The sequence below is a fragment of the Rhinopithecus roxellana genome, chromosome 13 (assembly GCF_007565055.1).
Source record: "Rhinopithecus roxellana isolate Shanxi Qingling chromosome 13, ASM756505v1, whole genome shotgun sequence".
NCBI lineage: Eukaryota > Metazoa > Chordata > Mammalia > Primates > Cercopithecidae > Rhinopithecus > Rhinopithecus roxellana.
In genome coordinates this window covers 103,200,891-103,224,883 of record NC_044561.1, presented here as the reverse complement: position 1 = coordinate 103,224,883, position 23,993 = coordinate 103,200,891, and the positions used below count along the sequence as shown (strand labels likewise).

The following is a 23,993-nucleotide window of genomic DNA, read 5'->3' as shown; positions in this document are numbered from 1 at the left end:
GGGGCCTCCCGGGAGGAGAGAGGGCTTTGCGTTGAAACCCAGGACGCCAAGAGTGCTCCCGCAAGTGGGGGTCCTCTGGGACTTGGAACGACCCGGCTGGGCGGTGTCCGGGCGTCCTTTCCCCGCTTCTTCCCACGTCGGCTGGTCCCGTTTCCTCTTGCACCCAGTGCGGACTTGTCTCGGCGCCCGCTGCCCTCTCACCGCCCCACTCGGGATCCCGGCCTGGTCACCGGGCAGTGTGATGCTTCCCGATTGCCGCGGGGACAGCGAGGCACAGACAGAACTTGGGCCGCGCCGGAGGCCACACGGCCTGGCTGAGTTGCTCCTGGTCTCCCGCCTCTCCCAGGCGACCCGGAGGTAGCATTTCCCAGGAGGCACGGTCCCCCGCAGGGGGATGGGCGCAGCCACGCCAGATGGACGAGAAGACCAAGAAAGGTGGGCAGAGGCTGGAGGTGGCTGGGGAACTTCCGGTGGGAAGTGGGCCCCGCAGGACCTGGCCTTGCCTGCCTGGAAGGACCTTGGAGAGGGGGCTCTAGCCTGCCCTCCCTCTGCCCCCCTCCCCATCAGTTTCCTCCTTTAGTACCTGCTAGCTTCCAGAGCCATCTTGGGGCCCTGAGAACTCCTTGGGCCAGCTCTGTGCTGAGATGGGGCTTGGGGACTCGCAGAGGACACAGGGCATTGAACTTGGAGACCTCCTGAGCTGGTGGGATACAGATCTCAGTTGACCTGAATAGCAGGGGTCCTTGCCTCTTCTCTTGCCCCCTGCACCTAGGGTTGTAGAACGGAAGTCAGTCACTGCCTTGCTGGAAACCTTCCCATGCCCCTCTGTGTTCTACAAACAAAACCCAGTGCCCCTGGGTGGCCCACAGGACATCTCTCCTCAGTTACCCCGCCATGCTCACTCTACTGGAGCCCCACTGGCTTTTTTCGGTTCTCATCCAACCATTTCTTGGCCAAGGCCCTTACTCTTCCTTCCACCTGGACCACTCTTCCCCACCGGGGCTTGACACGTGCAGCTTCTCCTCCTTCAGGTCTCATCTTCAGTGTTACTCCCTCCCAGAGGCCTCCCCTGGTCTCCTTAACCTGTTTATTTCCCTGCCAGCAAGGATCACAATCTGACTTTTTTTTTTTTTCTTGTTAAACTTGTTCATTGTCTCCCCACTGGGCAGGGAGATCCATAAGGAGAGGGACCCTGTTTATAAATCTCTGTCGGATTCCAGTTCCTGGGACAGTGGGTGGCACACAGTAGGAACTCAATAACTGCTTATTGGATAAATGAATAGAAGTATGAGGGACCCTGGAAATATGAAGGACAAACAGAACCAAATGAGCCTAGAGTGAGGAGGAGTGGGGAATATCAAAGAAACCCTCCCAGAGAAAGGGACTTTTAGTCTGGGTGCTGAAGGATATGTAGGAGTTCACCAGGAAGACAGAGAAAGCAGCACACACCAAGGATCGTCTCCTTTCCTACCCCATTACGCCCAGCTCCTGAAAATAAAACCCTGTGCTAACTGGCTCCTGCTGTACTGGCTTTCAGCAGAGGAAATGGCCCTGAGCCTCACCCGAGCAGTGGCGGGCGGGGATGAACAGGTGGCAATGAAGTGTGCCATCTGGCTGGCAGAGCAACGGGTGCCCCTGAATGTGCAACTGAAGCCTGAGGTCTCCCCAACGCAGGACATCAGGTGAGGAGTGCATGGCTGGCCTGAACCCTAGGGACAGCAGGACAGGACATTCTTGCCTGTAAAACAGTTCTTCCTAATGGCAGGTTCTGGCTTCAGGAGGCCTGGCTTCTAACCCTTGTTACGTCATTAATCAACTGTGAAATATAGGACAGGTCACTTCACCTCTCAGTGTGTCCTCATTTTAAAAATCAGACCATAACATATGGTTGTTAGGGGGTGTACTGTATTACGATGACTGTAACAGTAGCTATCTCATAGGGTTGTTAGGAGGTGTACTGTATGTTAGTCCTTACACAACAGAAGAAAATGGAACAGTGACGTAAACAAATTTATGGCAGGGAGTCCAGAGAGGGGGATTCTGCTCCCCACAGTCCTCAGAGGCTCATGTTGCTTCTCTCACTGTTCTGCCCTTCATTCCCAGACTCCTCATGGTGCAAAATGGCCATTCCAGCTCCATCCAGCCATCACATCACAGGAGGAAGGGAAGAAAGGCACCCTTCCACATTCCTCTAAAGAGCATAGCTCAAAACTTGTACACACTTCTTCCATTAATTCCTATGGACCAGAACTGATTTGCACAGCTACAGTTCAACTTGAGGGAAGACTGTATAGCCAGGATATTCAACTAGAATTCAGGGGTTTGCTTGGTAAGGGAAGGGAAGAGAATGGATACTGTCAGTCTCTGCTCCAGGAGACTTAAACTCAATGCTGAAACACTTTGCACAGTGCCTGGTGTGTGTTATGCACTCAATAAACATTAGTGTCTATGGTTCTTTTTTGACTGCTTTTTCATTACTGGATAGTAAGGCAATAGTTTTATGGTTTCTGATTTTCAGTTCTCATGGTAGGTCCCATTTGATTTTTCTTAAAACAGATTTATTTATTTATCCATACAGTTCAACCATTTAAAGTATACAGTTCAATGGCTTTTAGTATATTCAAGTTGTGCAACCATTACCACAATCAATTTTAGAACATTTTCATCATCCTGTAAAGAAACCTGGTACTCATTAGCAGTCAGTCTCCATCTCTCTACCTTTTCCCTAACTCCCCAACCTTAGGCAACCACTAATCTACTTTTTATCTCTAGGGATCTCCCTTCTCTGGAATTTCATATAAGTTGAATCATACAACATGTGGCCTTTTGTGTCTGGCTTCTTTCACTTAGGATCATGTTTTCTAGATTCATCCATGTTGTAGCATGTATAACAACTTCATTCCCCTTTTTTTGACATGGGGTCTCACTCTGTTGTCCAAGTTGAAGTGCAGTGGTGCCATCATCTCTCACTACAGCCTCAACTTCCTGGGTTCAAGCAGTCCTCCTGCCTTGGCCTCCCAGGTAGCTGGGACTACTGGCGTGTACCATCATACCCAGCTAATTTTTTAAGAGATAAGGTCTTGCTGTGTTGCCTAGGCTGGTCTTGAACTTCTGGCCCAAGCAGTCTTCCCACCTCAGCCTCTCAAAGTGCTGGGATTACAGGTGTGAGCCACCATGCCCAGCCAGAACCTCATTCCTTTTTATTGCCAAATAATAATCTATTGTATCAACATACCTCATTATCATTACTCATTAAATCAGTTGATGGACATTTGGGTGTTTCTATTTTTTGGCTATTATAAACAATGCTGCCGTGTGGACATGTTTTCATTTCTCTTGGGTACATACTAGGAGTGGAACTGCTGGGTCATACAGTAACTCTATGTTTAACCTTTTAAAGACATGACAGACAGTTTTCCAAAGTGGCTACACCGTTTTACATTCCCACCAGCATATACGAGGGTTCTAGTTTCTCCACATCCTCTCTAACACTTGTTATTTATCTATTTTATTATAGTCATCCTAGTAAATTTGAAGAGGTATCTCATTGTGGTTTTAATTTGCAATTTCCTAACCATTTGATGACAAATGATGTTGAGCATCTTCATGTGCTTATTTGCCATTTGCATATTTTCTTTGGAGGTTTGCCTATTCAGGTCTTTTGCCCATTTTAAAATTGGGTTTATCTTTTTTTTTTTTTTGAGATGGAGTCTCACTGTATTGCCCAGGGGAGTGCAATGGAGGAGACATCTCAGCTCACTGCAACCTCCGCCTCCCAGGTTCAAATGATTCTCCTGCCCCAGCCTTCCGAGTAGCTGGATTACAGGTGCCCACCACCACACCAGCTAATTTTTGTATTTTTAGTAGAGATAGAGTCTCATTGTGTTGGCCAGGCTGGTCTTGAACTCCTGACCTCAGGTGATCCACCCACCTTGGCCTCCCAAAGTGCTGGGATTACAGGCATGAGCCACCACACCCAGCTGGGTTTATGTTTTTATTATTGAGTTGTAGGAGTACTTTATTCATTTGAGATAAAAGTGCCTTATCAGCTGCATGATTTGCAAAAATTCTCTCATTCTGTGGGTTGTCTTCTCACTTTGTTGATGGTGTCCTTTGAAGCACAAAAGTTTTAAATTTAGATGATGTCCAGGTAGTCTATGTTTTATTTTGTTGTTTGTGCTTTTGGTGTCATATCTAAGAAATCATTGCCTCATCCAAGGTAATGAAGATTTACCTCTATATTTTCTCCTAAATATTTTATGGTTTTAGCTCTTGCATTTAGGTCTTTGGTCCATTTTGATTTAATTTTTATATATGGTGTGAGATAAGGGTCCAACTTCATTCTTTTGCATGTGGATATTGAGTTGTGCCGACACTATTTGTTAAAAAGACTATTTTCCCGTTTAATCATCTTAACCCTTTTTGAAAATTAATTGACCATAAATATAAGTGCTTATTTCTGGACTCTCATTTCTATACCATTGAACTATAATATATATCTGCCCTTATGCCAGTACCACACTGTTCTGATTACTGTAACTTCATAGTATTTGAAATCAGGAAATGGAAGTTCTCCAGCTTTTGTTCTTTTTCAGTATTGTTTTGGTTATTGCAAGTGTCTTGAATTTCCATATAAATTTTAGGATCAGCTTGTCTGGTTCTGCGAAAAAGAAAAAAAAAATGGGATTTTGGTAGGGATTTCATTGAATCTGTAGATCATTGGCCACTTGATTTTAAACAAAATATTGGTATATCTACTTCTTGAAATGGTTGATTGAGACAGTACCTGTGTACTCCTTGCTATGAAAAATGAGGAAGTTAACATACTCATCTTCCACCTTTGCTTTTCATGACTTTTTTTGTTGAAGTATCATTGTGGACATTTTCCCGGTTGACTTCTACTTGATGCCCTGAATTAACTAACTGGCACTGGCGTTTCCTCTGTAAAATGTACAATGTCAGCCACCATCTTGCTATTAAAGTGTGGCCCCTGGACCACAACATGGGGGGAATCTCAGGTCCCACCTCAGACTTGCTGGATCAGAACCTGAGTTTTGAGAGGCTGTGGGCAACCAGCACCTCTCAGACCTGCTGTTGGGTTCTCATCGATGGACCCGATGCTTCCTAGCAAATGATACCTGTTGTATGTGTTATTGGTAATAACATAGTTTACTTAGCTGTTACATTAATTAATAAAACATGAGCACTGAAAGAGTTGTTTCTGTGAAAATAAGCTGATTGCTTTAAAAAGACAACAGACAAATCACACAGACACATACACACACACACACACACACACAGATTAACACTTTTGGGTGAGACAGTAGTAAGGAAATACAGTAAAAATCCAGAAGGGCTCTGTGCTCTGATGCTTCAGGAGTGTGTCTAAGTTCTTGCTCACTTTAAAGAAGCCACTACTAGAAATATATAGATCATGATTATGGATGTGATTCATACAAAAAAAAAAAAAAGAAAAATCCATGGGAAACTCCAGTCAGCAGGTATAAACTCATGCTGGGCATGGTGGCTCAGCACTTTGGGAGTCTCAGGCAGGAGAATGACTTGATCTCAGGAGTTTAAGACCAGCCTGGGCAACATAGTGAGAACTTGTCTCTACAAAAAATGAAAAAATTAGCCAGGTTGGGTGGCACATACCTGTAGTCCCAGCTACTTGAGAGGCTGAGGCCAGAGGATTATTAGACCTCAGGTGGTTGAGGTTGCAGTGAGCCGTGATCATGCCTGAGTGACAAGGTGAAACCCTGTCTCAAAGAAAGAAAGAGAGAAAAGCCGTTGGCTGTACACCTAGAGACTGGCCAGTGAATATGCATTTATAGCATGTAAGTTAAAATTAAGTGTTTAAGCTTTGACTGCAGCTGTTTTTGTGATTCTCTGCTGTTCACCAGCGATCTTGATGTGACATTGAATGAGAGAGCTCCAGCTGTATTTTTTTGTTGATAGTGTTAAGATTATAGCTTTTAAAAATTTTGTTTTCTAATGTAATTAAGGCTTTTATGCTTTGCCTCTAGGTTGATTCTAAAAGTGCAATACTACTAGAAAGAATTTATAGTATTTTGATTATGGAAATATTCACTATAGAATAACTAGTGCAGTCGAAACTATATGCACTTTTATGTTTCAAAACCCTTATTGCTGGAAGAACATTTTGGGGTTAAGATCCAGTCCTTTTCATGTTTTACTTTTCTTCTATTCTCCTGTATCAGACTCATCTATTTTTGTTTCTCAAGAACTTTTCATGTGGAAAATGTGGTAAATTTTTAGTTTTTGCATGTTTAAAAATTTCTAGGCCGGACGCGGTGGCTAACGCCTGTAATCCCAGCACTTTGGGAGGCTGAGGCGGGCGGATCATGAGGTCAGGAGATCGAGACCATCCTGGCTAACATGGTGAAACCCCGTCTCTCCTAAAAATACAAAAAATTAGCTGGGCGCAGTGGCGGGCGCCTATAGTCCCAGCTACTGGAGAGGCTGAGGCAGGAGAATGGCGTGAACCCGGGAGGCGGAGCTTGCAGTGAGCGGAGATTGCGCCACTGCACTCCAACCTGGGCGACAGAGCAAGACTCCTCAAAAAAAAAAAAATTCTGTATTTTGCTCTCTCAATTCATTGATAGTCGACTGGGTATTCAAATTGTTTACCTGAAGAATTTTAAGAACATTTTCTGGACTACTTTTAAACAAATTTCAGATGTTATTTTATCCTTAAATCTTTAGTATGTGTCTTCAAAAAGTTAGGACTTGGCCGGGCACCGTGGATCATGCTTGTAATCCTAGCACTTTGGGAGGCTGAGGCAGGTGGATTGCTTGAATCCAGGAGTTCAGAACCAGCCTGGGCAACATAGTGAAACCTTATCTGTACAAAACATTAGCTGGGCATGGTGATGCGCCCCTCTAGTCCCAGCTACCAGGGAGGCTGAAGTGGGAGGGTCACCGCAGTCCAGGAGATTGAAGCTGCAGTGAGCCAAGATCATGCCACTACACTCCAGCCTGGGTGACAGACGCAAAACCCTGTCTCAAAAAAAACAGAAACAAAAACAAACAAACAAAAAACCCTCAATACTATCATCACACCTTAGAAAAGGAGTAAGAATTCCTTAAAATCCCCTAATGCACTGTTTATATTCAAATTTTCCTATTTCATTAGTGCTTTTTACAGTTTGTTTTCTTCAAATCAAGAGCCAAACAAGAGGTACACATAACATTTCTTAATATGTCTTAAGTCTCTTTTATTCTTCTCTATTTTTATGCCACTAGTTTTTTTAGGAAACCTGGTCTTTTGACCTCTAGAATTTTCCCCATATTCTGGATCTATCCATTACCTCGTCATGGTATGTATTAGGCCACTCTAGCATTGTTACGAAGAAATATCTGAGACTGGGTAATTTATAAAGAAAAGAGGTTTGGCCAGGCGCGGTGGTTCACGCCTGTAATCCCAGCACTTTGGGAGGCTGAGGTGGGCGGATCACGAGGTCAGGAGATGGAGACCATCCTGGCTAACACGGTGAAACCCGTCTCTACTAAAAATACAGAAATTAGCTGGGCATGGCGGCGGGTGCCTGTAGTCCTAGCCACTCAGGAGGCTGAGGCAGGAGAATGGCGTGAACCTGGGAAGTGGAGTTTGCAGTGAGCCAAGATTGCACCACTGCACTCCAGCCTGGGCGACAGAGCAAAACTCCGTCTCAGAAAAAAAAAAGGAAAAGAGGTTTAATTGACTCAGTTCTGCAGGTTGCATAGGAAGCATGGTCCCAACATTTGCTTGGCTTTTGAGGAGGCCTCAGTGAGCTTTTACTGAAGCGGGAGCAGGCACTTCACATGGTGAGAGAGGGAGAAAGAGAGAGAGTTGCGGGGGAGGTGCTACACTTTACAACAACCAGATCTCAGGAGGACTCACTGTGGTGAGAAGTCACTATGGTGAGAGCGGCACCAGGCTGTGAGGGAGCTGTGCCTATGACCCAAACGTCCCCCACCAGGCCTCACTTCAACACTGAGGGTTACAGTTCAAGATAAGATTTGGGCAGGGACAAATATCCAGACTATCATGGTGTCATTTACTATCTCCCATTTTTCCTGTAACTGGTAGTTAGAGATAAAGGTTCAGGTAGTCAACAGTCACTTTTTTTTTTCCTTTTTTTTTTTTTAAGAAAGAGTTTCACTCTGTTGCCCAGGCTGGAGTGCAGTGGTGCAATCTCGGCTCACTGCAACCTCCGCCTCCCGGGTTCATGCCATTCTCCTGCCTCAGTCTCCCGAGTAGCTAGGACTACAGGCGCCCACCACAGCGCCCAGCTAATTTTTTTTTGTTGTTGTATTTTTAGTAGAAACAGGGTTTCACCGTGTTAACCAGGATGGTCTTGATCTCCTGACCTTGTGATCCACCCACCTCAGCCTCCCAAAGTGCTGGGATTCAGCAGTCACTTTTAATGTGCAGGACTCTCATTTTTTGGTTACTTCATGCCTTTTCTTGCTTTCTGAATGCAATGTTTTCCCAAATCTCTCTGAAGGTACTACTTAGACTTTACTGTTGCTTATTGTTCCATACCCTAAATGAGCTCTGTTTGCTTTGGGGTCAGTTCTGTTTTTTCATCTTCTCATGCTTTTGATTTTTCAAAAATGTTGGAGGATCCTCGAGAAAGTTAAAACCACTTTCTCTGGAATAATACCATGTGGATTTAAATCCTGCCTCTGGCTGAACACAGTGGCTTACTCCTGTAATCCCACTTCAGGAGGCCAAGGCAGGAGGATCACTTGAGGCTAAGAGTTCGAGACCAGCTTTGGCAACATAGTGAGACCCTGTCTGTACAAAAACTTAAAAAATTAGCCAGGCATGGGGTCATGAGCCTGTGGTCCCAGCTACTTAGGAGGCTGAGATGGGAAGATCCCTTGAGCCCAGGAGGTTGACGCTGCAGTGAGCCAAGGTAGCACTACTGCACTCCAGCCTGGGCCACAGGAAGAGAGCCTGTGTCTGAAAAGTAAATCAATACATACAAATGAATCCTGCCTCTAACAGTTATTAGTTGCTTAGTTTGGCAGAGTCACTGTAACCTATCTGTGCCTCACATTTTTATCTGTAAAACAGGGATATAGCAGTACCTGCCTGATGGGTTCGTTGAGAGGATTAAATGAGTTAATACACATTCAGTGCATTGAATAGTCTTAGCATATAGTAAACAACAACTTTTGGTGGTTTGACTAAGGAGCAGGGGAGAGAAGATAGAAGAGGTTGGAGAGGTCAGGGAGGCGCCAGATCATGGAGGCCCTCGTGTGCTGCCATGAGTTGATTCTAAGAGTAGCGTGGAGCCATTGGAGGGGCCTAACTGGTGGGTTCTAATAAAGGAGGAAGCATGGGTGGGGTCTACCCCAGACTGGGGGTTGTGTGTGTGTGTGCATGGCCATACGCCTGTGTGCAAATACGTACATGTCTGTAGCTGGTGGCTGAGGCTGGACCCCTGGCCAGCGCCCATGCTGAGCCCCTGCTGTTCTTCGCAGGCTGTGGGTGAGCGTCGAGGATGCTCAGATGCACACCGTCACCATCTGGCTCACAGTGCGCCCTGATATGACAGTGGCATCCCTCAAAGACATGGTGAGTGAGGAGGCTGAGGGTGACACTGGGGTGGAGGCTCTCCCTTTCGCTCCTGCTTCCTCTCTCTCCTCTGGCCCTGCCTTCCCACTCTCTCGGTACCCCCACCAGGTTTTTCTGGACTATGGCTTCCCACCAGTCTTGCAGCAGTGGGTGATTGGGCAGCGGCTGGCACGAGACCAGGAGACCCTGCACTCCCATGGGGTACGGCAGAATGGGGACAGTGCCTACCTCTATCTGCTGTCAGCCCGCAACACCTCCCTCAACCCTCAGGAGCTGCAGCGAGAGCGGCAGCTGCGGATGCTGGAAGGTGAGGCTCTGCCCCGAGCACCGTGGGACCCAGCGGGGGCCCTGGACTCACTTGAGAGTGTAGGGCAAGCAGGGGCAGAGCCCCTGGGTTTTTAGTCAGGGACTCACCCAGAGGACCCTATCCAAGTGGGGAAGAGAGGACCGAAGACACATGGGAGGGAGCATTTCAGGGACCCATCATGACAACAGCTGGCATGGGGAGGGGTGGATTCCATCCAGGCTCTGGCATTCCCAGCTGTGTGACCTTGGGCAAGGTTACTCCTATCTGCTGCCCAGTTTGCTAAAATCATAAACTGGGTATGACGGTGATGATAACTAGTGTTTATTCTTAATTTTTAACTTGTGAAATGTTTCAGACCTACAGAAAAGTTGCCAAATTTTACAAAGTAGTATATAAAGAATTCCCGTGTGCCTTTCATGTGGGTTTTACCATATTTGCTTTCTTTTATCATTCTCTTTCTATATAAAATTATTTTATTTTCTGAACCGTTTTGAGAGTAAGTTGCAGCCATGATGTCTCTTTCCCCTAAATAATTCAGTGTGCATTCCCTTGAAAAGAAAGGTCATTTTCTTACATTACTAGGTATAACAATCCAGCTCAGGAAACTAACACTGATACAGTACTGGTATCCAATCTACAGATCTTACTCCGATTTTACCAGTTGTCCCACCATTATCATTTATAGCAAAGACTTGGCATTCAGCTGTCATGTCTCAGTCCCTTTCAAAGAGTCTAGGCCAGTTTCTTTTTTGTGGCGGGGGTGGGGGCTGATGTTTCCTCCGGAATGGAGCGAGCTGCTGTTTTGGCAGGACCCTCAGCGGTGCTCTTGTGTCCCTCTTGGTGAACCCTTCAGGAGGCACAGAAAGGCAGGTGTTATGGTAGATTTTGAAGCTCAGAGGACGTAGAAGCATTTGTGGGTGGAATAGGGACCCTGACCCTGGAGGAGCCAGGATGCTCATTTGGCCAAATGGAAGCTGGAGATGCCCCCAGGGAGGAGGGAGAGGATAGGGGGAGGGTCTGCCTGGCTGGCTCAGGGAGACCCACACCCATGGGTGTGGACCAAGCGGGCCACGTGGAACCACCACCCCTTAACCCTTCTCCACAGATCTGGGCTTCAAGGACCTCACGCTGCAGCCACGGGGCCCTCTGGAACCAGGCCCCCCAAAGCCCAGGGTCCCCCAGGAACCCAGACGGGGGCAGCCAGATGCAGTGCCCGAGCCCCCACCGGTAAGCTGTCCCTGACCACACCTCCCTGGCCTCAGTATCCTCTTCTGTGCCCCTCCCTTGCCCCACCCTGTCCAGTCCGGCTCACAGCCTGCTCTGCTCCCAGGTGGGCTGGCAGTGCCCCGGGTGCACCTTCATCAACAAGCCCACGCGGCCTGGCTGTGAGATGTGCTGCCGGGCACGCCCAGAGGCCTACCAGGTCCCCGCCTCATACCAGCCCGATGAGGAGGAGCGAGCGCGCCTGGCAGGCGAGGAGGAGGCGCTGCGTCAGTACCAGCAGGTGGGTGCGGAAGTCCCTGGACAGACACCTGCAGACCGCACGGGGGAGGTGTAGGCCAGGAAGGGAGACACCTGTGCATTGCCGCTCCTCCCCATTACTGCCTTGCCCCTCCCAACCACGCTGCTGGCAGTGACCCTGCACCTGGCTGTGACCTGCCCTCTCTCAAAGGTCACCCTGTGGCTGAGACCCACTCCCTGGCTGTGATGCACCTCCAGGTTCACATGCCTCACTCCCACGTGAGCTGTGGCTCCATCCCTAGCTTTGACACACCACACAAGTATGGCTGGCTATGACCCCAGCATCCTAGCCATGACCACACCTCAGCTCGGACCTCACCCTCACCTGCCTGTGACCTAATCCTACTCCACCTCGCTGTGACGTCACCCTGGACTCTCCTACTCCCGACCTAATCCCTCTCGGGCTTGGCCCACCCTTGACTTCCTGAGAGCCTGGCCTGGCCCCTCACTGCTCCCTAGGGGGATGATCCCCAACCCCGGTCTTGCGCCTTAGCCCTCCCCCGCCCCCATCGTGACACACACACTAATGACACAGACACTGACCCCCAAGTGCTCCCCATTCTGATCTCACTCCTGGCCCACCTGCATTCCCCTTGGACCCGGTGCTGCCCCTGGCCACCTGCATTCCCCTTGGACCCGGTGCTGCCCCTGGCCACCTGCATTCCCCTTGGACCCGGTGCTGCCCCTGGCCACCTGCATTCCCCTTGGACCCGGTGCTGCCCCTGGCCACCCCACTCCTGTTCTCGTCTCAGCCTTGCTCTGCTCGCCGGCTTTGTCACTTCCCCACCCCTGACCTTGAGCTGGCTCCACCAGCCCTGGCCCAGGCCCTGCCCTGCTACCTGACTCACCACTCAGACCCTGGCCCACTTCCTTTCCCTGCTGCCACTGCTCCCTCTCCTGATGCCTTCCCTGGCTACCTGGCCGGCATCCCCTCCCTTGGCTTCCCCACGGTCCGCCTGGCCTCTCCCCAGCCCCGCCCCTCCCAACCTTCCTGCTCCTGACCACCCCTGCCCACCCCCATCCCGGATCCCCGATCCCGACTGGCTCCCAGCTTTGCCTCTTGCTGGTCTGACCCAGCCCTGACCACGCCCTCCGGTCCTTCCCCCTTCGTGGTCTGACCCGCCCCCGAGGCCCTGACCCACCCCGTGGCCCCGCCCCGTGTGCCCAGCGGAAGCAGCAGCAGCAGGAGGGGAACTACCTGCAGCACGTCCAGCTGGACCAGAGGAGCCTGGTGCTGAACACCGAGCCCGCCGAGTGCCCCGTGTGCTACTCGGTGCTGGCGCCCGGCGAGGCCGTGGTGCTGCGTGAGTGTCTGCACACCTTCTGCAGGTGCGGCCCCCAATCCCACCCCCGGCAATGCAGCTTTATTAAAGCCACCAATTACGCAGGGCTGGACGTGGGTGGGGCCCTGTGCTCTGATACCTCATTGGACGCCCGCGAAAACCTATGAGGTAGGCTCCGTCTCCCCATTTTGCAGATGAGGAACCTGAGGTACAGAGAGGCCAAGCAGCTTACCCAAGGCCACATGGCTCATAAGAGAAGCAGCCTGGACATGAACGCAGGCATGGGTGGAGACTCCAGAGCCTCCCTTCCCCTCTACCTTTCACCGCCCAGGCTCCTGCAGCTATGCTGCTCTGAGCCTCGCTGTGGGCATCTGCCAGTTTCTGAGTCTCCTGTCATGGCCCTTCCACCCCTGAATGTGGGGAACACAGACCCACTCACCACAGCAGACCCTTGTGGAGCAGTCCCTGGGTGACAGGCTCCGTGCCTGCCTCCTGGAGCTTACATTCCAGCAGAGAGGCTGATGTGAATTGGATAATCACTGGTTGATGTCCTTGTGAATTGTGTCAAATGCTACATACAGTATGTTAAGAGACAACAGGAGTCCTTCCTAGAAAGGGTGGTCTGGAAGCTTCCAAGGATGTAGCTCCAGAGCAGGGACTGGAAGGCCTGCTGTAGGTGTGGGCCTGGCGTGTTGGAGGAGGCTGAGGAGGTCTCTCGGTGGCTGGAGCAGAGGGATGAAGGGGGTAATCAAAGAGCAGGATAGAGAGGTGTTGGGTCTGTGAGCAGCGATGAGGAGTTGGGATTTGTTCTGGGTGGGATGGGGGTCACTGGGGAGACATGGCTGCTGTTCTGAGATAGACTTTAGGGGCCAGATGGATTCAGGGAGCCCAGTGAGGAGGCTCCTGGAGTCGCCCAGGCGGGGGATGTGGGGCCTGGACCAGAGAATTAGAGTGGCAGTATGGAGACAGGGTGGAGGCCTTGGTGATGGGTTGGTGAGAGGATGGGAAGGAAGGGGATATTGAGGAGAAGCCCATCTGGGGTGACTGAGTGAGGCCCCTGGGGTCAGGCCTTGCCATGTGAGGGGTGGAGTCCCCAGTGGATGGGGTTCCTATGATCCTAACTCTTCTCCCCTTCCCTCCCCTAGGGAGTGCCTGCAGGGCACCATCCGCAACAGCCAGGAGGCGGAGGTCTCCTGCCCCTTCATTGACAACACCTACTCATGCTCGGGCAAGCTGCTGGAGAGGGAAATCAAGGCGGTAAGGCCTCGGGGTGGGAGACATACCCCAGTCCTGAGGAACTGGGCCTGGAGCAGGCAGGTAGGGACTGGCTCAGGCAGCAGGCATCTTTTCTTTCTTTTTCTTTTCTTTTCTTTTTTTTTTTGGAGATGGGTGTCTCGCTATGTGGTCCAAGCTGGTCTCAAACTCCTGGGCTTAAGCGATCATCCATCCTCGGCCCCCCAGACATTTTTCAAGAGATTTGTCTATGTGGGGTGCTGAGACCCCAAGCAGAGAAAGAATTGAGGGGAGTAGCTAGTCAAGAAACCACGTCTCTGAAGGAAAGACAGCAGAGTTGTTAAGAGTCAGGGACTCGGCTGGGTGTGGCAGCTCACACCTGTATTCCCAGCACTTTGGGAGGCCAAGGTGGGCAGATTGCTTGAACCCATGAGCTCCAGACCAGCCTGAGCAATACGGCAAAACCCTGTCTCTCCAAAAAATATTCAAAAAATAGCCAGGCGCGGGGGCATGCGCCTGTAGTCCTAGCTACTCGGGCGGGGGTCAGGAGTGAGTGGGCTGAGGTGGGAGGATTGCTTGAGCCTGGGAGGTCAAGGTTGCGGTGAGCTGTGATTGTGCCACTACACTCCAGCCTGGGCAACAGAGTGAGACCTTGCCTCAAAAAAAGAAAAAAAAAATTAATCGGGGAACTCTGGAGCCTGGTGGCCTGGGTGTGTGACCACAAGTCAGATATTTAACCTCTCTATGCCTCTATCTCATCTCTGTTAGAGTCAGAGTTACAGCTTCTATTTCTAGGATTGCAAAGATTACGGCAGAGCATAAGTGTATAGAATTTAGAGTAGTGTGGCCAGGCACAGTGGCTCATTCCTGTAATCCCAGTGCTTTGGGAGGCTGAGGTGGGTGGATCACCTGAGGTCGGGAATTCGAGACCAGCCTTACTAACATGGAGAAACCCCGTCTCCACAAAATACAAAATTAGCTGGGTGTGGTGGCACATACCTGTAATCCCAGCTACTCCAGAGGCTGAGGCAGGGGAATCGCTTGATCCCAGGAGGTGGAGGTTGCAGTGAGCCGAGATTGTGCGATTGCACTCCAGCCTGGGCAACCAGAGCAAAACTCGGTCTCAAAAAATATATGTATATTTAGAGTAGTGCTTGTCACATGGTAAGCCTTTGTTGTTGTTAGCGCTTATTGTGTAACAACTCACTGCAGGCTCAAAACAACAGTCATTTATTTAGCTCATAAATCTGCAAGTTGAGTTGGCCGTCTGTATCTGTGGGTACCACACTGGAGAATTCAACAACGGTGGATAGAACATATTCTTAAGAAAACAAAAAAATTACCATAAAAACCAAATTTAAAAAACAATATAGCATAAACTGTTTATATAACATTTATGTTATATTAGGTATTATAAGTAATCTACAGATGATTTAAAGTGTATGGGAGGATGTTGGTAGGTTGTATGCAAATACTGCGCCCTTTTATATAAGGAGTCTGAGCATCCCTGGATTTGGGTATCTGCAGGGATCTTGGAACCAATTCTCTCTGGATACTGAGGGATGACTATAATTTGGGTTGGACCTATCCGGATGGTTCTTCTGATCTGGGCAGGGCCCCGCTGATTTCACCTGGGCCTCGCTGGTGGGTCAGCTGTTTGTTTAATTTTTATTTTTTATTTTTGAGGGTACATAGTTGGTGTATACATTTCTGGGGTACATGAAATACTTTGATACAGGCATGCAATGCGTAATAATCACATCATGGAGAATGGGGAATCCATCCCCTCAAGCATTTATCCTTTGTGTTATAGACAGTCCAATTATGCTTTCTTAGTTATTATGAAATGTACAATTAAATTATCGACTGTAGTCTGTCTGTTGTGCTATCAAATACCAGTTCTTATTCTATTTTTTTATACCAGTTTACCATCCCCACTCCCTTCCCACGCCCCACTACCCTTCTCTGCTTCTGATAACCATCCTTTTATTCTGTCTTTGATAGTTCAGTTGTTTTGATTTTTAGCACCTGCAAATAAGTGAGAACATGTAATGTTTGTCTGTCTGTGCCTGGCGTATTTCATTTAACATAATGACCTCCAGTTCCTCCGTGTTGCTGTAAACGACAGAATTGCATTCTTTTTTTATGGCCAAGTAGTACTCCATTGTGTATATGTACCACATTTTCTTTATAGGATACTAGTTTAATCATGTCTTTCCCAACATTGCTTATTATTTATGTTATTTTCTTTATTGTGAGAAAATAGTCATAACATTTACAATTTTAACCAGTTTTTAAGTGTACAGTTCAGTGGCATTAAGTACATTCACATTGTTGTGCAACCATTACCACCATCCACCACCAAAACTTTTAGAAATTCCCCCCACTTTCTTTTTACTTTTCTTTTCCTTTTTTTTTTTTTTTTTTTTTCCAGCTAGGATTTCATTCTGTCACCCAGGTTGGAGTGCAGTGCATCAGTCATGGCTCACTGCAGTCTTGACCTTCTGGGCTCAAGCGATCCTCACAACCCAGCCTCCCAAGTAGCTGGGACTACAGGTGTGAGCACCACACCTGCCTTTTTTTTTTTTTTTTTTTTTAATTTTTTTGTAGAGATGAGGTCTCACTCTATTTCTCAGGCTGATCTTAAACTCTTGGCCTCAAGGAATCCTCCTGCCTTGATTGACCTCCCAAAGTGCTGGGATTACAGGTGTAAGCCACCACGCCTGGCCTAAAATCCACTTTTTGAATGGAGTTTTTCAATACTATGAGGATCACATGAAGAAAAAAGCCTGGCCTGGGTTGGAGTTTATAGGCTAGGGGATTTCTGGAAGGTATGTGGTGATCAAGGGTCATATGTCAGGTGTTCTGAATCCTGAGCAACAAGGACGTGGTCTGTTGGCAGCTCCTGACCCCTGAGGATTACCAGCGATTTCTAGACCTGGGCGTCTCCATTGCTGAAAACCGCAGTGCCTTCAGCTACCATTGCAAGACCCCAGATTGCAAGGGATGGTGTTTCTTTGAGGATGATGTCAACGAGTTCACCTGCCCTGTGTGTTTCCATGTCAACTGCCTGCTCTGCAAGGTGGGGCCAGGGACTCACCCCACCTAGTCACTGTCTTCTTGCCTGGAGCTTACCATACTGCAGTGCTTGTTCTCCTGGGAAGGGAGCTGTGACACTGACCTGCTAATCATGACTTAGAGCTGCATGTCAGTGGGAGAGTGTGGCTCGAGCCTGAACCAAGCCCTGGCCCCACAGATGGAGTCCCATACCCGGCCCCAGATGGAGCCTCCGACCTAGGCAGCCCTGGTCCACAATGGAGCCCTGACCTGGAACCAGTCAACCCCAGTCACAGACTGAATCCCAGTCCCACACTGAGCCCTGACCCCATCCAAGTCCATAGACTCGGCTTCTGACCAAACCTGACCCTGCACTTGTCACTTAAGGTGATCCCATACTCAGCCCAGACCCTGAACTAAGCTCTGACCCTGGCTTCTCACTGAACCTGTCACAGACTAAGGCCTGTGCCCTATGCCACGTCTCCGCCCCTGTCCTGAACTGAGTGCTGACCCCAAACCCAGACAGCCCTACATGATCCTTTCCCCAGGCCTGTCCCTGCCCCTTTATCTCAAAAGTGAAAGGTGAGGAGCCGGTAAACACGTCTGGAGCCTGGTCTCACACTCAGCCTGAGCAAGCTCAGTCTGGGGTCATTGGGCCTGTAACCCCGGGCAGGGCCTTGGCAGGGATGCGGGGTCTCACCTTAGGGGTGTAAGGGATTTCCGTGCCCATCAGAACTTAAATAAGCTGGGTGCACCAGCATGTCTAGTAGCTTGTGCTACTCAGGAGGCTGAGGTATATTTTGCTGTTAGCATATGTGATGACCTTGACTTCACCTCCCTGGTGCCAGTATCCTCTTCTGTAAAATGGCTTATGCTTTACAAAGTGAGGTCCTGCCAGTGACTACACCTAGAGGCATTAGGTGCCTCTGTGGACTCCTGCCCTGCGCCTCACCTCTCCCAGCTTCTTAACCCCCTGAGGAACCTTCTCACCTTGAGTCCCTCACCTGCTGCAGGCCATCCACGAGCAGATGAACTGCAAGGAGTACCAGGAGGACCTGGCCCTGCGGGCTCAGAATGATGTGGCGGCCTGGCAGACGACAGAGATGCTGAAGGTGAGTCTGGGACAGGGCCGAGGCCTAGGGATTTTAAGTTCTGGGATCCAGGTGGGGGCTGGGGGCTTCTCAGCAAGGGCTGTGCTCACACATCCCTGGAGGCTCTGATCTCCCTTCTGGCTGTCACTTCCATCCAGAGATGGGACTTAGGCCAAGTTGTCATGTTGGGAAGAGCGTCTGGGTGGAGGGTGGAGACCACAGGAATGAAGAGGGGCTTGCTGGACGGAGCCTGGCCTGGCGGAGCTGCACAGGAGAGACTCCACAGCACCAGAGGGTCACTACCCTCTCCCTGCCATGGGGAGGAGCCAGGCTGGGTGACTGCCCCAGGCCCGCCCCAAGGCCAGTGCCTGTCCCGCTCCAGGTGATGCTGCAGCAGGGCGAGGCCATGCGCTGCCCCCAGTGCCAGATCGTGGTACAGAAGAAGGACGGCTGCGACTGGATCCGCTGCACCGTCTGCCACACTGAGATCTGCTGGGTCACCAAGGGCCCACGCTGGGGCCCCGGGGTGAGTCTTTGCTCGTGGTGGTGTGGAGAGGGTGCCCTTGTGGGTTTGCCTTAGAGGAGGGCTTGGAAAACTACAGCCCATGGGCCATATCCAACCCAGCACCTGGCTTTGTACAGCTCCCGAGGTAAGAATGTTGTTTCTTTTGAAACGGTGTTTCGCTCTTGTTGCCCAGGCTGGAGTGCAATAGTGCAGTCTCAGCTCACTGCAACCTCTGCCTCTCAGGTTCAAGTGATTCTCCTGCCTCAGCCTCCCAAGTAGATGGGATTACAGGCATGCGCCACCATGCCTGGCTGATTTTGTATTTTTAGTAGAGACAGGGTTTCTCCATGTTGGTCAGGCTGGTCTCAAATTCCTGACTGCAGGTGATCCGCCTGCCTCAGCCTCCCAAAGTGCTGGGATTACAGGCATGAGCCACCATGCCCGGCCACAAGAATGTCCTTTACATCTTTAAATGGTTGAAAAAATACCAAAAGATGACTATCTTGTGATGTGAAAATTACATGAAATCCACATTTCAGTGTCCAGAAGTAAAGTGCTTTGGAGCCCAGCCGTGCTGGTTCATTTACATGTTGTCTGTGGTTGCTTTTACACTGCAGAGGCAGAGGCCATATGGCTGCCCAGCCCAAAATGACCAGCCCTTTGTAGAAAAGGTTTCCCCACCCTTGCCCTAGAGGGCAGCAAGTAAAGGTTCCATCTGGAGTCGGAAGTGGATTGGCCCCTGGCTGTGGCACATACGGACTATGTGATTAGGCTGCCACTCACCTCTCTCAGCCCCATTTCCTCTGTGAAATGGGGATGATAGCTGGGCTTATCTCAGGCTTGTTGTCAGAATCAAGTGGAAAAATTGCAAGAGAAGTGCTTAGAGAGTCTGTCATTTGGTGAGCACTCTTGCAAATGGTAGCTGTCATTATTAGGGGTGTGCTCTGGAATTGGGAGCCTGTTGTTACGTTCAGGTAGACTTTCAGACAGGTAGAGGCAGAGGAAACTGCCCTCTTGCATGCTGCCAGTATGCTGACATGTCTAGAATATGCAGAGTGATCAGATCCTCCCCCTGGCCTGTTCCTGGATCTAGGCTTGGGTAGACGGAGTGCTGTGGGAGCCCAGAAAAGGCTTCAGCAACTCTCCATCAGGTAGCTGAGGCCGACAAGGCCATTCTTGCAGGAGGGCCTGCAGAGGCAAAGGCCCAGGTGGGAGAGTGCTCAGCTGTGGGGGCAGTCTCTGTACTGCCCTGACATTCTCTTCTCTTCCTGTCATCTTCTAGGGCCCAGGAGACATCAGCGGGGGCTGCCGCTGCCGGGTGAATGGGATTCCTTGCCACCCAAGCTGTCAGAACTGCCACTGAGCAAGTGGTGGGACCCCATGCTGACACAGCCCCACATCCACATTCTGTTACGGGGCAGGGCTGGGCTTGGGGCTTTTGCTCCAACTTCTGGCTGGGAGATGCTTTTGTGCCGAGACCAAGTCCCTGAGCTTTGTGGACGGCATTGCTTGCTGTAGCGTTGTAGGGGCCCTGCCTGCACTGCTGTTGTCTGTGGTCACATCTGCCCCAGTGCGTTTGTCCTTCCCTTGGGGCTTGCCAGCCAAACTTCTCTCCCCTGCAGCTCCCACCTCTGCCTGACCCCAGCCTTAAACACAGCCCCTGGCCAGAGGCCTTGCTGGGTGGAGCCTCTGTGTGACTCCATACTCCGCCCACCACAACACTCATCTTTCGAATACCAAGCACTCTGAGCCTCCCTGCCTTCCCCTGTCAGCTTTCTGGGGCTAACTGTTCTCTGCCTTTGTGGTTGGAGGCCCGGGGCCGCTTAGAATTCTTGCTAACCTGTTCAGAGCCAGGAAGGAGACTGGACAGTTTTGAAAGCACAGTCCCTCAGGTCCAATTCTGCGTCTCCCTCTCTGCAGCGTGTGTAAGCTATTATAATTAAAATGGTTTTTCGGGAAAGGATGAGTGTGATGTCCTTGAGAGGAAGTGAATGTCCTGGGCTGGGACTCTACACACAGGCAGGATCCCGAGGTCTCTGGGAACTGCCTCAGAAAGTTGACTTGTCAGTTCATCGATGGTAGAAGGAGGCTGTGACTGAGCACTGGGACCTTTCTACCAGACGTGGACCCCACGCCCAGCCTCGGGGACCAGGATGCGCTTGGGTCCCCGTCAGCCAGGACAGGCGGAGTGTGCAGTATGTCGTCTGCAGAGAAGGATGGGCTTAGGGGCGGGAGGGGAAGTCTTGCCACTCCTGCTCCCTTTTGACCTCTCAGCAGGCATCCAGGGTTGGCAGGTAGATAGTTCAAGAAGGAATGAAGCTGCTGCAGTTGAGGGGTGAGGTTGTCCATCCTAATTTTCACATCTCAAGAAAGAAGGCAAAGTATCGATTCAGCAGTATTTATTAGAACCCACTCTGTGCTGGTCAGAGGTTACTAAGACATGGTCCTGGGATGTTCATTCTCTAAGTTTTTCCTCCATTCTGTGACCCACCCTCCTTCCCCTTTTGAGATCTGGTATTTATTGTCCACGCTGTGATGTGACCATCATCATAGCAAGTGGAGGGCGCCTCTTCTGCTGAAGGCCTGTAGTGTTGTGGGGAACGGCCTGTTCTGGTCTCTGGAAAGGCACTGCCACCTGCTGTTGGATGCCAAGACTCAAGAGCTGGCCCCAGTCACTGTGTGCAGAGCTGTCCGAGAAAGTGTGAGTGGACTGGGTCCTGCCGGCACTACCTGCATTGGCTCAGGGCAGTCGACTGTTGCAGAGGATGAGGGGCGCACTCAGGCAGCCTTCCCGGCCCTGGAGGCAGAAAGGCCCAGGCAGAACCACCAACTGGGAGGAAACAGAAAAAGCAGAGGAGAGCCAGGCTGCAGGCGCGTGGATGGGACCAACTCGGGCAGACGCTGTCTCATACCCACTCTTCCCTCTCTTGCCAGGGCCTGGCCTAGTGTCTCTCAGGAGCCTGGGCACCAGACAAAAGCAGAGATTGTTCTCTTGTGGTGCCGCCGGCTGTAATCAGTCCACCTAATGTTTTCGAAATTTAAATTGGTTGCCAATCTTTTCAAATTGGCAACATCTTTTACCACATTAAAATCTAGATGCCCGGCTTCTCTTGAAAATGTCAAAGCTTGGTAATGCCAGGTCCTCACTTCCACACGGGGGGAATGGAGTCGCAGAGATGTCAAGTCTCTTCATGTGGTATATACCTCCCAGTTTGCCACAGTCCTGACCGCCCCAGGACTCACGCCCAGGCCTTTCCAGTGCCCTTGCACCATCCTCTTTCTCTTAAGAGGAAAATGAAGTGGGTCTCTACCCACAGTGTATCACAGGTGAGGGTGAGACGGTCAGAGAGGGCTGTGCTGGCTGTGGCTTTGCTTGACCCGCCCCGTCCATGCTGCAGTGGTGCGGAGGCGCAGCGAGCTGTGCGGGGCCAACTCTGGTTCCTGCCTCAGCTCCACACTCCTTGCACCTGTGAGTGAAAGCTCTAAGACGAGCAGGCCCAGGGCACCCTCTACTGCAGGGCCAGGTGGAGGGGTCTCCACTTCCCAAGGCTCACCCCATGCCAGGGGCCCAGACCTTGAGAGCCCAGCACCAGCTCTCCAGAGCAGAATGAAAACTACACCCCAGGGCTTTGGACTCAAACCATCTAGAGGAAGCAGCAGGAGGTCCCAAATGTACTTGCGTGACACAATGATCATTCTCTTCCCAGGGGCAGGACAGGGGCAGGGGAAGGTGAGTGGAAGCCCATTGCTCAGATAAAGAGCAGCTGCCACTGAGGTGGCCCCATGGCCTATGCCGGCGCTCACTGGTGTCTTCTAGTGCCTGGGGCTGGCATGGAATCTGCTCAAATGCAGGCAGCTGGAGGTGAGCCCGCAGCCTGATGCTCCCAAGTGCCAACCATGAGGAAGTCTGGAGAAAAGACAGGGAGCAGGGGCCCTCGTGAGGAGCAGGAATTGGCAGCAGGGGCCACCAGAACACCAGAGGGGACAGTGGCAGCGGGAGGAAGATACAGCCAGGCTGGGTCTCAGCCCCGTCACCTCTTGGCTGGTGAAGCCTCTGGCCTGTTCCTCCTTTCAGTCACCACTTCATCCCTGGATGATCGTGGGCCCAGTGCAGGACTGGCTACAGGTGTTTGTTGATTGATAACTGCTCACGAAAATGCACAGCTTCACAACTAGAAATGCATTTCGCCAACACCCTTGCAGGAAGCCCTCCAGGAGGGACAAAACCATCCCCGCTTTACTGTTACGGACGTGAGCCTCCAAGAGGCAGTGACTTAGATGCTCATCCAGCCAGGAAGTAAGGGACACACTTGACCCTCAGTCTAAGACCCCATCAGGCCACCAATAATTCTCCCTCCAAACCCAGCTCAGGTCAAGGCCTATCTTCACCCTCAAATCACCCTCAAGGCAGGCTTAACTCCTCTCTACAGCACTATAGCCATCCCCGCCTGCCCCCGATGCTCCACGGACAGGGCCACCTTCCTCCACAGACCCTAAACCAGAGCCCTCTTGGGCTTTGCTGGCCGGAAACCACCTAAAATTGTTGACTCAAGTGTTATTTTTACACTGATGTTTCCCCTCAGCCTTGCATACTGTGTGGTATTTTCTGACACCACTTTTCCAGATGTCTGACACCAACGTCAGGGCTACCCACACTTCCTGGCCAACTACACATTCAGGGGTTCCCATGACTCCACCCCCTCAGGTTCAATAATTTGCCAGAGTGACTCAACTGAGGATCGCCCTGCCTGGATGCTTCCTGGTGTGGTGTCCTCAGGGATGCAGTGTGGGCAGGAACAGCCACATGCGAGATGAACAGGGTAAGGGATGGGAGCAACTGGCAGCTACTGGAATCTCAAGTTTTGGGTTGTTTGTTTGTTTGAGACGGAGTCTTGCTCTGTCTCCCAGAGCTGGGAGTGCAGTGGTACAGTCTTGGCTCACTGCAACTTCCGCCTCCCAAGTTCAAGTAATTCTTCTGCCTCAGCCTCCCAAGTAGCTGGGATTACAGGCACCCACCACCATGCCTGGCTAATTTTTAATTTTTGTATTTTAATAGAGATGGGGTTCACCATGTTGGCCAGGCTGGTCTTGAACTCCTGACCTCAGGTGATCTGCCCACCTCGGCCTCTCAAAGTGCTGGAATTATAGGCGTGAGCCACCGCACGCCCAGCCCTGAATCTCAAGTTTGTAAAGTGCTCCACCTCAGTCAGCCTGACTCCCAGGAGTCACTGCTTGGGATCAAAAGTTTCCACCCTCGAAATCACCTGGTCTTTCTGGTGCAGGAGCGACCCTGAGGCAATCTAGAGGCCCTACTCTAACAACTTCATTAGCATTAACTCAAATGGGCTGGAAAGGGGTTATGAATACCAAGACACTCACCACTCACGAAATTCCAAGGGTTGTTGGA

General features: G+C 50.6%; 1 protein-coding gene across 5 annotated transcripts; it reads left to right on the top strand.

Moving 5' to 3' along the window:
* On the top strand, positions 1–20,546 carry RBCK1 (RANBP2-type and C3HC4-type zinc finger containing 1). 5 transcript variants are annotated; one of them, XM_030914111.1, is made up of 12 exons: positions 1–435; positions 1,486–1,682; positions 9,496–9,589; positions 9,698–9,896; positions 11,002–11,123; positions 11,227–11,400; positions 12,586–12,746; positions 13,846–13,957; positions 16,836–17,015; positions 18,004–18,102; positions 18,464–18,607; positions 19,869–20,546. In XM_030914111.1, the coding sequence occupies exons 2-12, from the start codon at positions 1,546–1,548 to the stop codon at positions 19,947–19,949; spliced, it is 1,503 nt and encodes a 500-aa protein (XP_030769971.1). In that variant the 5' UTR covers positions 1–435; positions 1,486–1,545; the 3' UTR covers positions 19,950–20,546. The 5 variants fall into 5 exon arrangements, with proteins under 5 accessions (XP_030769971.1, XP_010359586.1, XP_030769972.1 ...); XM_010361284.2 differs by having other exon boundaries at positions 193–435; positions 1,538–1,682; XM_030914112.1 differs by lacking the exon at positions 1,486–1,682 and having other exon boundaries at positions 193–435.
* The last annotated feature ends 3,447 nt before the right edge of the window (positions 20,547–23,993 follow it).